The sequence below is a fragment of the Schistocerca americana genome, chromosome 1 (assembly GCF_021461395.2).
Source record: "Schistocerca americana isolate TAMUIC-IGC-003095 chromosome 1, iqSchAmer2.1, whole genome shotgun sequence".
NCBI classification, from domain to species: Eukaryota; Metazoa; Arthropoda; class Insecta; order Orthoptera; family Acrididae; genus Schistocerca; species Schistocerca americana.
The window spans coordinates 838,125,817-838,139,402 of NC_060119.1; the positions used below are offsets into that span (position 1 = coordinate 838,125,817).

At 41.6% G+C, this 13,586-nt stretch overlaps 1 protein-coding gene across 1 annotated transcript in view; it reads right to left on the minus strand.

Moving 5' to 3' along the window:
* LOC124546658 (cytochrome P450 306a1) overlaps positions 1 to 13,586 on the minus strand; it is a 382,827-nt gene that overhangs the window by 109,301 nt on the left and 259,940 nt on the right. The window contains exon 3 of the mRNA XM_047125053.1: positions 7,914 to 8,059. Coding sequence (XP_046981009.1) covers positions 7,914 to 8,059 — 146 coding nt within the window. The remainder of the gene's footprint in view (positions 1 to 7,913; positions 8,060 to 13,586) is intronic.

Below are 13,586 nucleotides of genomic sequence, written 5' to 3' on the forward strand. Positions count from 1 at the left end.
TGCTGTAATCTGTAACACCTGAGGGTATAATTACATAAATGCTCAGGGGGGTACACGCTTACTTTGTGTACCATGTGTGTGGCAAGCACAAGGAGCCCTAGCTAATATGGTATTTGCTTATACAACTTTACACATCGGTACCATATATCTGTAAGACAGAATTACACAGCTATCTGATCATTTAACTGAGAGAGACAAACATTTTTTGTGCTACGCCAGTGACAGATGTTTACGTAATTACACAGCAAGGTAACTTCACACTTACGAAATTGTATTTTGTCTGTACTGTGTGAACTCTTCATATTTTTCGGAACCATTGTGATACTATGAGAGCTTTGAATGATGTATTTGGTATGAGATCATGATTTTTAGAGTTTGAGGTAGATGACACTATTGAAATGAGCAGAGAATTCTTTTTAGGTTTTGAAATTATTGCAGAAAACTACGACGATTTTGAGATTTGACTGAGGTGTTATGATGTTATTTTTACGACGACGATGTGTATTATGCTGTTGAGGTATGTTTATAACCAATAAGCTGATGCTATATGAGGAATCTGATTATACTACATATTTATAATGATGAAATACTGGAGAATGTCGACGAATATGTATAATAAGGTAAGGAATAATGAGTAGTGGTTAGGGACGCTGATTTGTGAAAAAAGGCCGGCCGCAGTGGTCTAGCGGTTCTAGGCGCTCAGTCCGGATCCACGCGACTGCTACAGTCGCAGGTTCGAATCCTGCCTCGGGCATGGATGTGTGTGATGTCCTTAGGTTAGCTAGGTTTAAGTAGTTCTAAGTTCTAGGGGACTGATGACCACAGATGTTAAGTCTCATAGTGCTCAGAGCCATTTGTGAAAAAGGATGTTGGAAACCAAGAATCGAGTTATGAAATGTGTGTAAATGCGTGAATGTATTACAATGCCGATGAAAATTTTTTGGACACTGTTCTATTTATAGGATTTTGTTTCTACACATTTGTAACGCAAATTGTCGACCTATGAAATATTTTTTATATGAGACTGTTACCGTAGTGCAAACTGCTGTCGTAAATACTTCGGTATGAAAGCCAAGTGACCTTGACGTAATGCACTGTGAGCGGCCAGCTGTGCCAGCCGCCTGGAGAAAAAGCGATTAGGTGGAGAAAAAGAGGCCATTAACCTTGCTATTGACATTCCTTTGTAGAAAGCATCCCAAATATGACACACTATTACTTGGAAAGATATGATTATACTGTGGAGCACGTACTTTGTGCTACTTGGTGATACGGTTATGAGTTGATGGGAAATATTCTTACATCTGCACACCTGATTATGACAAGTGTCTTTCCATGAGACGTGAGAGAATTTCTACTGACTTATGAAATGCCATACGGCTATTGAATGATGTTTTTACGCTTTGCTTTACATAGTTGCTTATTTCATTTGATATCTGGTTTCCAGCTGTGTTGCAGCATTAGTTATATAAAATGAAATTAAATGCATTTGCTAATGTGAACACTTTCTGTCAACAGATCTAGTAAATAATAATTTTATGATCCACATTCTTCGAAAAAGGAGCACTTGGAAAGGAAAGAACAACAAGAAGGGACTAATAACAATAACTGCATGTATAATTTTCTTTTCAAGCACTTGGTAATTTTTTGTACAATAACTTTTTGTGGTGCACCACTTTAATTACATAGACATTAAGATGTGAATGTACATTTCCCTTATCTGCATTGTTGTCGTTAGTGTACTGTTTTTTTCTGCTTGTGGGTTTGTCATGTTTAGATGTAAGTTATTGCATTTGCTGCTGCTGTTTGCCAGGCATAGCGCTACTGAATTTCACTTTGTGTTACTCTGTTAAGCCAGTTTTACTACTGATTTATTTTTCTTGTTGCTGCTCATTGCCTCATATTAGCTGTAATGTTGCGTTTGCTTTGCTAATTTAAATATGCTGCTGCTTGCTTTACCAATTTGCATTTTTTTGTCATTGCTGTTTGTGTTAATTGTTTTGTACTGCTGCATTGCCTCGTCCCTTAGTATATGTATCTGAGCTCAGTAGATTTAAGTTAGCTTAAGATGGGGTAGGCTATATAAAAGAATGAGTTGTGATGAATTGGAAGAAATGCGTTGAGAAGCTATAAGAAAATGGTTTGGCCAAAAAAAGTAGTGTACAGTGGAGAAAAACTATTTTTGAAAGAGGATGTGAACAGAACACAGAAAGCATGCTTGGGTAGGATTTTTTTTGGTGGAAACAAATGTTGAAATAAGAGGAAAGATCTATGGAATGAAGTTTTGGGTTGGACTGCAGTACCAAATGTCACACTGAAAACAAACCCTGTCCTGTACTTTTGTGTTATTACGCTATGTGAATTTGTGTTTTTCCTGTCTTTATGTGTTTAGCTAATAAGATTTATGTTGTAGAATTTTTCTAATACTAAGCTACATTCACTATGATGAGGAATACTGTTATCCTCAAATATAATTTGCATTAAAAATATGTTATTTACATTGTAAAGATGTTTAGACTTTATTTATTCTGTTTTGTTTTAATGCTCATGTGTGAAGTTGATGTTTCAAAAGTTATTCTGATCTTTTATGTATGTACTTATGTCATAATTCTTGTAACACTGATGTACATGTTTATTTCTATTCTTTTGTAAAGCCTGTTTTACTACAAATGTTATCTGTATTGTTATGATCTTTAATGATGTATTTTGTACCTTTGTTATTGTATTCTTATGTTATAAAATTGTAATTGACACCAGTTCATCAAATTAAGTAACTTGTAAGTTACATTTCACTGCAAATGTTTCTGTTGGTAATAGTATATTGACAATATGTGAGAAGTAGGGACTGATAGTGTTTGCACGTATGTTAATAATTCAGCGAGGGACTGGTTAACAGCATTGCTGGTTCTAAGGACAATTCCAAAAACTTTGTGAGTGCACAAGTGGTGGTTTATGGACTTGCGATATTGTCCGCAAGACTCTTCGATGGTGATTGTGCACCTGGACAGTCGCAACAGATGGCTGCTGACCGTCTCTACAAGGATTACAGCGGGTCTGAATCTTTGATGGCACACCAATACCATTATTTCTACAAGGACTGCAGTGGTTCTGCACTTCTGGTGGCCCACCAATACCATAATCTCTACGAGGACTACAGTAGGTCTGCTCTGTAATGACCTACCTACCAATATTCTTCAAAAGTTCGACTGACTCTGCTGTGGGTTTGCTCTATTGTGGCCCATTACCTGTCTGCATGTCAAGAGTCAGAACTGTCTTTCCGTTGGAAGGACAACACTACTTCTTCAAGAGTGCATGGAAATCCACTACTTTCGTGTGCATTTTCTTTTAATGCTCAGACTTTGTGCATAAAATTGTAATTAATACTGTGATGAATGATCAGTACTGTCTTTATGGACTGTGAGAAAATTTTAGCTTTTGACCAACATTGTATCAATAAGTGTGTGCATTGGATACCATTGTTATTGTAATTATGAAAATTTTCGTCAAATCTGTATTGGCCACTGCCCAAAACAATTTGTAAATTTTTTTTGTGGGGAGCATGGGGGCTATGTAAGTAGGCTGTTTAGGTTTTTATGTTGGGAACGCCACGTAGCGCTCTATATGAAAATCACTGACTGTGCTGCGTGAAGGCTGTGGTTGGTTTGCATTGTTGGAGTATATGCTATTGTAGTGTTGGGCAGTTGGCTGTTAACAGCGCGTAGCGTTGCGCAGTTGGATGTGAGCCGCCAGCAGTGGTGGATGTGGGGAGGGAGATGGCGGAATTTTGAGAGCGGATGATCTGGACGTGTGTCCAACAGAGACAGTAAATTTGTAAGACTGGATGTCATGAACTGCTATATGTATTATGACTTTTGAACACTATTAAGGTAAATACATTGTTTGTTCTCTATCAAAATCTTTCATTTGATAACTGTGCCTATCAGTAGTTAGTGCCTTCAGTAGTTTCAATCTTTTATTTAGCTGGCAATAGTGGTGCTCGCTGTATTTCAGTAGTTCGAGTAACGAAGATTTTTGTGAGGTAAGTGATTTGTGAAAGGTATAGTTTAGTGTTAGTCAGGGCCATAGGGATTATTGAAAGTCAGATTGCGTTGCGCTAAAAATATTGTGTCATTTTAAGCACAGTCATTTATAATTTTTCCAAGGGGACGTTTCATACTGACACTTATGACGCCATCTATTGGCAAAATTTTGGTTAAATTTTTTTGTGACATTTGCCCTGCTTAAATAATGTACTTTTCAAATTTGATGTCATTTTGAGCAGTTTTTCTCTTTCTACAGAGTTTGGAAACGGAATTTTAATTATGGACACCCTGTGTATAGAGCCAGTATCATATAGTTCGTAAAACGTATACAAAGGAAGGACAAAAGTGACAGAAGTATAAAATAAAAAAATGCTACTGAGAAAATGAATTAAAGGTAAGCAATGCAAGACATCTAATCGTAACTGATACATCAATTGTAAAATTACTGTTTATAATGGATGTTGTTTTACTATCATGTTTGTTGTTCGCCGTTATTTATCAGCTTTTTCACTTGTGCTCGCATGGTGTATGGAACAGTGGGTAGATTTATACCCCAACATGTATTTGGTTTCACACAGCTGGAAAACATGTTCCAGCATGTCACTGTACGTTGTTGAGTGGGTTCCATTTCCTACTTAAGCAGCACCGAATTTTCGTTTGTAAACTTTGATTAATAGATATCGTAACCACTGTGCATTTTGTTTCAAAATGCGTGGCAATCACCATGTGTGGAAACTGCAATAGCAATAAATAGTACTTTAACAGCATAAATCGGTATGACAAAATTCAAAAATTTCACTAACCTTGTGGATCCAGTCCTCATCAGATTTCAACATTCTCAGTCCGCTGTCTTGTTTCCACATGTATGACGCTACACACCACAACATCTACATCACGGGTGACAGCCGAAGCTCTTTTCAGTAGGTTCAGTTCACCCATTTCCTCCGAAACTTCAATATAAAACCTAGCGGGTGGGCCATCAGGTTTTGTGGTCTTTCCTTTAGCGAGTGATTTGAGCTGCTTTTCAATTCCGCGTTCATTTATATTACTATCTGTCAGTTATTGTGACATGGTGGATCATTGCCACCACATACTGTTCTCTACGATACTAACGAGTCTAGCACAACGTCTGCAGTAGGTTAGAAACCCTGCCCGAGTGTCTCCAGATCCTTCTGCCAGAGCTAAACATTAGCTGCTGATTAAACAGGTAGTTTCAGTTAAGGCGACACATTGCTCACATTCCACGCTACATTTTTCCCCTTTGCATCTTTTTCATAATACGTTCACCATCATAAATCCTGTGCTCAAAAAACTGAGTGAGGAAAATTTCATTGTAGTCTGATGCTATCAGTAACTAGCATACAGTACGGATTTCAACTCCCGTAAATCCAGCATTCAGCTACTCAGTTGGATAAATGCCTATTTCACATATCATTTACTGAATTTTTACCAATATAATGTGTACAGATCAGTTTAGATGCTAGCCATACCTAATACACTTTTGTGAATTTTTATTTCCCGCGTCCGGTGTCAGTCTCATTAAAACCCTTCTGGGTGTATTGCCCCGTCATCTTGTAAAACACTTGAAAGACTAAAATAAAGGGCATTTCGACCAAGTTTCAGCGGTCTACGTCAGGGGAATACATCCACAAGAATTTTCATGAGGTAATTTGTGTTTTGAATGGCGCTATGCTTGGGCATTTACCGATTACGAAATAGCACAATGAATTAAATGTTAATGAGCAGGTCAATCTTTTTCTTTTTCTTGTGCCTTTTTCCCGCATCGGCGCAGGACCGACATGGTTATTTACGGATTTGGCGTGATAATTTAAGGGGTGGCCGGATGCTTTTTCTGTCCAACAGATTACCCCCCCCCCCTTCCCTCATCCTCCGCCCTCTTCCGCATGGAACGTATATGTACTCCAAGTGTCTGCCTGTCGTGTTATGCATGCGAAAGTTTTCGAAGTGTTGTGTTTTATACGTTTGCTGATGTGTTACCAGCTTAAAATAAAAAATACAAACGTAAGACGGAAGGAGATATCCGTCTCTCTCTCTCTCTCTCTCTCTCTCTCTCTCTCTCTCTCTCTCCATCTTCAGGTTACGTGACCAAACTGAAATATGTCTACTTTTTCAGGTTTTTAGTGTGCACGAACGTCAGTGTGACTACCTCTCATTTAATACTGATTGCAAACAAAAGGTCTTTGCGGTGTCACCGCCAGACACTACACTTGCCAGGTGGTAGCCTTTCAATCGGTCGCGGTCCGTTAGTATACGTCGGACCCACGTGTCGCCACTATCAGTGATTGCAGACCGAGCGCCGCCACACGGCAGGTCTAGTCTAGAGAGACTCCCTAGCACTCGCATTAGTTGTACAGCCGACTTTGCTAGCGATGGTTCACTGCCTGCATACGCTCTTGTCTGCAGAGACGAGAGTTTAGCATAGCCTTCAGCTACGTCAAAATGGTTCAAATGGCTCTGAGTACTATGGGACTCAACTTCTGAGGTCACCAGTCCCCTAGATCTTAGAACTAGTTAAACCTAACTAACCTAAGGACATCACAAACATCCACGCCCGAGGCAGGATTCGAACCTGCGACCGTAGCGGTCTTGCGGTTCCAGACTGCAGCGCCTTTAACCGCACGGCCACTTGGGCCGGCTCAGCTACGTCATTTGCTACGACATAGCAAGGCGCCATATTCAGTTACTATAAGTACTATCTTCGAGAACGTCTTCTGAACAGATAATATTGTGACTCATGTACCGTCAAGAGCGACGATCATCATTAATGGATTAAAGTTAAGTATCAAACTAATTATGTCCTGTTTCTGAATTCTCATTCCTTGTCATGTTCCAGACCTCACGTCAGTATAGTTGTTCCCTCCTCACGCCAGCCTGCGTGAGCTAAAACGCGTGCATTTCGGCCTCCATTTGTAACACGGTGTTGGCTCTTCTGCTAACACGAAAGTCTTACTTACCAAGTATCGGAGCTGTGGCTATCCATCAAACCACATGATTCACCAACTCCATCTCTGTTGGTGCTGCCCACTTTTGCAACGAGCTACCCTCCACTCTGCGCACAATATACATAGATGTGTAACGAGGCTGACAAAATAATTTGCAAATCATTTGGTTTAAAGGAGGAGCACAGCCTCGAGACAAGGTAAGTGAGAACTTTTGTTGCAATCATTATGAGATGAGAGGTAGTGGTCCTGAGGTGAGGGCATAACAAGGAACCAAAAAAGTAGATATGTTTCAAGGTGTTTGAATGATATTTCCACCATTTGACTGTTCAAACTTTTTTTATTTTGTGTTACTGTCATGAATTCGGCCTTAACCCATTATAAAGTACAACAACGTTGAGTATAATTAGACTTTAAGTGAGGTCATCGTCAATATCTATTGAACTGCGTATGCCAGAGTGTAGATGAGTGCAAAATCACCGAAATTTGTGTACTTATCTACCCGCTGGGATACCCAGTGCAATATATCTCGACGATGGCTTCACTTAACAAAGTCTAACTACCAACCCTGCTTACTTGATAAAGGCTGAAGGCTGAAATCATAATAGTAATATAAAATAAAGAAATTCGTACAGCCAAATGGTGGAAATATCATTCAGACGTTGTTACATGACTCTGGCCCTAAAATACGAAAAAAAAAAAACATCGCAAGGTAGTCACGCAACTTGTCTGTCCAAAAGTATCGTAACTGGTCGTACGAAGCTCTGTGGTTGTTAAATAGACAGACAGAACGCATTCCTCGTTGGTGATAAACGTCTCTTAACGTGTTGAATTGCATGGCAGTTATAGGCAAGCAGTGGTGCAGGTTACGCACATTACACGTACCACCACCTCAGTGCAGGGGCGCACCTACCTGCAGACAGTAATCGACGCTGTCCGCTACGAGCGCCTCCAGGCGCTCCCTGCGAGGCCCCGCCTTCACCATGCCCAGGTTGCGCAGCGTGCTCGCCACGAACTTGCGCTGGTCGCGCCACAGCGCTCCCTCGGCGCAGATGATGCCTGCAACCGCCAGCCGGCCCGTGTAACAACCACAAGCAACGAAATACCGCTACAAAATAAACAAATAGCACCAGCAATTACGAAGGCTTTTTTTTCTCAACTTACGATCGGTCGCGAAATAGAAACCACAGTGAAAATCAAGAAAACGTTTATTTGCAACATTTAGCTACACTTTCGAGCTTCCTCTCTGCATAGCTAGCGTTCCGAATTAATTTATCGCAGCGTATTTTGAGCTTTCTAATACCCTCGTCACAGAAGACAGACGCCTGCAATATCCGCCAATTCGCGAAGCTGATCTGCACCTCATGGTCTGTGCAAAAATACTGTCATCATAACCAGCGGTACATGTGAGCGAAGAGATGAAAATCAGATGGAGCTGTATGGTCGGTGATCAAACACTTCCTACCGGAAACGCTGCTGGAATGTCTTTATTGCCCCTGCAGTATGCGGCAGATAAATGACATGAAGAAGGATACGCATGACAGTTATGTTATACGGGCTGCATGAAATCAGGCGAAACCTGTCAGCAGGACTTCACTGTTTCTATGCGTATTTACACTCTCACTGTGTACTCAGAATTGAAAAGTGCAATGTGACACAATAGGCACACATACTAGAAATACTACACAGTACATCACCAGATTTTTCTGTGGTAAAAAATACACAACCGATCGATGGTTGAAAACGAACTAGCTCTCGTATCATTCTCTTTCAGGTATACCTTTACACCATTATCTACTAACATATACATATACATCTTTATTGGGCTAGCCAGCTATGCGTTTTGCACAGTGTAGATTATACTCTTATCCAGAACGATTTGCGCTCATGCAGGCGATGCCAGATCAATCATTACGTCCAGCCCATACAAAGGAGCATATTATGAGTAAACACAACAAAATTCATGCCACAGATTACAAAAGATATTGCAGGAAATCGTGTAGATAATGTCGTCTGTGCAGCCAGATTACGAACGTATTATCTCCATATCGAAGAAATCATGTGGACTTTCGACTGCTAACTCCTGGGTTTCTTCCTCAAACGCCTCCACAAATATGGTGGCTACCATTAGTGTTAGAGGGTAGCCCATCACAAGTCCTTCTGTTTGTTGACAGCAGTTTTGGTCAAATGGGAGGTAGGTTCCCATAATGATGATTTCAAACAGGTTCATTAGCGCAGGCTCCAATTTTTCTCTGACAAGACCGATGCAGAGTCTCTCAGAGGGACCCTTGTAAAGGAAGACACCACATCGAAGCTCTCCATGAACCCTTCTGGCCCAATCTGAAGCTCTGCGGCTGCTGGATAAAATCCGCAGAATTCCGTATGTGGTGTTTGCAGTTGCCCACTAAGTGGCAGAGCATTGCTGTCAGGTGTTTTATTGCTTTATATGTTGGTACACCTATGTTGCTGATGATTGGGCAGAGTGGCATTATTTCCTTGTGTACTTTAGGTATTCCGTAAAGTCTAGGTGGCCCATGGACAGAAGCTCCGCACCGTCTTATTACCTCGGAATGTGTGTTGCACTGTCTACATAACGGCAGGATAGGATCAATTATTCAAAAACAGTCTTAATCGCATTTATTATTATTATACCGCCAACCGGTTTCAACCCCACGTAGGGGTCATCTTCTGGGTGTTTACACCATTGGGCGACTGCTGGTGGTGTCACAACGGCTGGAAACTAGTTTAGGATAGTTTCATGTCGTTATGTAGACAGGAGTGACACCACCAGCAGTCGACCAATGATGTAAACGCCCAGAAGATGACCCCTACGTCGGGTTGAAACCGGTTGGCGGTATAATAGTAATAAATGCGAGTAAGACTGTTTTTGAATAATTGATTAATCATACATCATCTCCACAACCATGTTGTCCAAAAAACAATGGCTTGTGGTCATCACGTAGTCCGTGACTAGCCGTGTGAAGTCGAGATGTGACGTCTTCCAGCCGGCTTCTAGCGGATGCTCTAGATCACACTGTGGGGCGGCGGCCTGTGTTACTGCATCCGCTATGTCTGCCAGCTTCGCCTCATGCCCAACGAGCATGGTGCGATACATCTGCGGCAAGCGAGACCCAGCCATATAGGCTACAGGAATGTGTCCAAGGCACCCGAACCGGCCAAGGGGCGGAGGTGTCGCAGGAACTGTGACGTGTTCTAGTTTCCTCCGTATATGGTGGCTGTCTTAAAGTGTTGCGTGTTACAGATGGAAACCCGCCGAATGAGCTCGATGTTTTATTTTTCTGGGGCTGCTGGGCTTGTGATAAGATCGCTAACCACACTGGCGGAGAGGCTATCCAATGCATGTGCGTATCTGGCGGAGTCTTGTGTTTCTTTAGCGGTGACGGAACGAATTTTGATACGCGTGGACCACACAGACGGACAGTTCGTCCGAACGGTTATAGCATTAAATGCCAGGAGTTTCATTTGCGCTGCTGGAGCAGTCCCAGGGGTGTAGCGGCAGGTAACAATACTAGTGACTACAGGCAGAGCCGGCCGCGGTGGTCTCGCGGTTCTAGGCGCGACAGTCTGGAACCGCGCGACCGCTACGGTCGCAGATTCGAATCCTGCCTCGGGCATGGATGTGTGTGATGTCCTTAGGTTAGTTAGGTTTAAGTGGTTCTAAGTTCTAGGGGACTGATGACCACAGATGTGAAGTCCCATAGTGCTCAGAGCCATTTGAACGATTTTGAACTACAGGCAGAGTCAAGCCCTGTGTGCAGACGGGGTTTCAGTTCTTCCAGACATGTCTGAGAGAACAGACACCACTTTGATCCTGCAGCCACTATGAATCAAGACACAAAGGAATTAATGATATTAACTGCTGGTCTGCATTGATTCAGATCAATGAGGTAAGTTGAAAATTTGTGCTAGACTGGGATTCGAACCCGGGTCTCCTATTTACTAAGTTGATGCGTTAAGCACTGCACCATCTGGACACAGTGGTTATCACACTGCACGGACTACCCTATCACGCCTCCTGTCAGACCGAATAGCTCAATTTGTCCACTCACTACTGACGTAGTGTCCCTTGCCCATTATGGCCATTGTGTCCAGATGAGGCAGTGGTCAGCGCACCTGTCTAGTAAGCAGGAGAGACAGGTTCTAATCCTGGTCTGCCACAAATTTTCAACTTTCCCCATTGATTTAAATCAATGCCCACTGGCAGCTAATGTCATTAATTCCTTCGTGTCTTCATTCATAGTGGCTGCAGGATCGAAATAGTGTCTGTTCTTTCGTACATGCCTGGAAGAACAAACACCACATACATAATTAAGGCGAGGACGACCAATGAACACTTCAATGCGGATGTATACCTCGCTAGAACTCACACAGGAATGGGCGAAATGCAGCTGGTAATGAGGGAAATAGGCAAGTGGCACTACATCAGTAGTGTGTGGGAAAGTTGAGAATTTGGGTCTGACGGGAGGCGTGCTTGAGTAGTCCGTACAGTTGCAATGACAAGTTGTCTGGATGGTGCAGTAGTCACTGCAGGAGATCCGGTCCCGAATACCAGTGCAGCACATATTTTCAACTAAAAAGACTAATCTTCCTTTTCTTCAGTTTCAACATTTTTATGGTACAGGACCAGCAATCTTTTTTAATATTTGATGAAGCAAACCTGTCATGCTATAACAAAGTTGCAAATTTCATTTTTTTTCCTTTACTCGATGACTGGTTTCGGGCCGGGACCTAATTTCAAATCTTCGTGGCAGTTAGTCAAAACGCGTTGTAACTGTTCATTTGCACTTCATAATACGTATTTATTTTTGACACGGTTTTTATATTTTTCGAAGTACAATTTGGTCTATCTGTCACGATGATTTGAAAATGGGTCCCGGCCCGAGACTAGTAATCGAGTAAATAGAAAAAATGAAATTTACAACTTAAGCTGGTTTTTCGTTGTACTGATTAACAGAAGTTGCTGACCTACAATCATTCTAACATGCTGGAAGTCTGTAAATCTGCCACAGTTGCATGTAGTACGTTTGGCGAATTCATTCTGAAGCCTGACCTACTAAGGCTGCACTGAGAATGCCTGATGTTAATAACAAACATGAACACTGCAACATATAATTTACAGAGTTATCGCAAATGACTGTCACAATCAACATGTGGCTACTTAGCAAGTCAGACTCAAGATTCTGACTTGCTAAGTAGGCACATGTTGGTTGTGACAGTCATCTGCGATAACTCTGTAAGGCATGTATTGCCGTTTAGAAGTTTGTTATTAAAATCAAGCACTTTCAGTGCAGCCTTAGTATGTCAGGCATGAGAAAGAATCAGTTGGCTCCGAACTATTCGCTAGACACATGAACCGTAACTATGACAAATCTGTTAATAAACAGGTCATGAAACCTTTCTTTTCCTATTTTGCTTGTTATCCTTCTGCTTTGCCTCCCCCTATTCACCACCAATGTCAGATCGTCATTCCGTTTTTCCTCTCTATCGTCCAACTTTATTTCTTTCAGTCTTTCATTTATACAAAAGTAAGTGAGATCATGTTAGATCAAATCATTTGTCGTGAACAAAAGAGATTTAAGCGACATCAGATGGGGTACTATGAAAATAGTGCCATTGTGGTACAGTATATCATATTGACAGAATTATAACTCCACCTAAAACAAAGCTACGTGACTCAATTTGATTTATTTGCCAATTATTTGTGTTGCCTTAATCATTTTCGTTCTTGACTCTGTAGGTGCGTAAAATGAGGTTTGTTTCTGAAGTATTTATGTCGCCACAACGTCTATTACCGATACGTTTTACTAAGTCACGTAAGACAACAATGTATTTTGACAATCTTTAAAATGCAGTACGCTCAAGTCCTCTTGGTCTGCTTCCTATCTTCCTCTCTCCTCCAGACTTGGGAATAGTGTTGTTTGTAGAATATGACACTTAGCGTTTCACTTTTCATTTGCACGAATGAATTTATTGGTTTCCCTGGCGAGCACTACACGGCACATTACTGCCCTCATCGCCAAACCGAAAGAGACGTTCGACTCACATTCGGGAATGGAAGGGTTAAAATCGAAGTCGGGGGAACCTAACTGGAGCTTTCCATGATTCCCCTAAATCGCTTAAGGCAAATGCAGGATGTGTTACTGCTGATATTTATGGTCCTAAGGGCATGGTCCAACACATAATTCTCTGCCTAACGTTTCATCTCCAAATGCTGGAGACATCATCAGAGACTTTAACGACTCACAAAGCTGCCACAAACGCAAAGCATCTCAGCAAGTCGAGCTGTTTATATGTATTCACGGAATGGCCTTATCCCCATGCTAAGCATCACGGATAGGTTTTCTATTGATATTTCGAGAGAACATTTTCTGGGAAGCGTCGGACAGCATGTTACTTCCTCCACATATGTCTCGCGAAATGACAACGACGAGAAAATTCGAGAAATTAAAACTAATATAGACGCTTACTAACAATCATTCTTTCCATGCGCTATTGGCGAGTGGAACAGGGAATGGGGAATCAGTTAGTGGTACCAGAAGTACACTTCGCCACACAACGTTTGGTG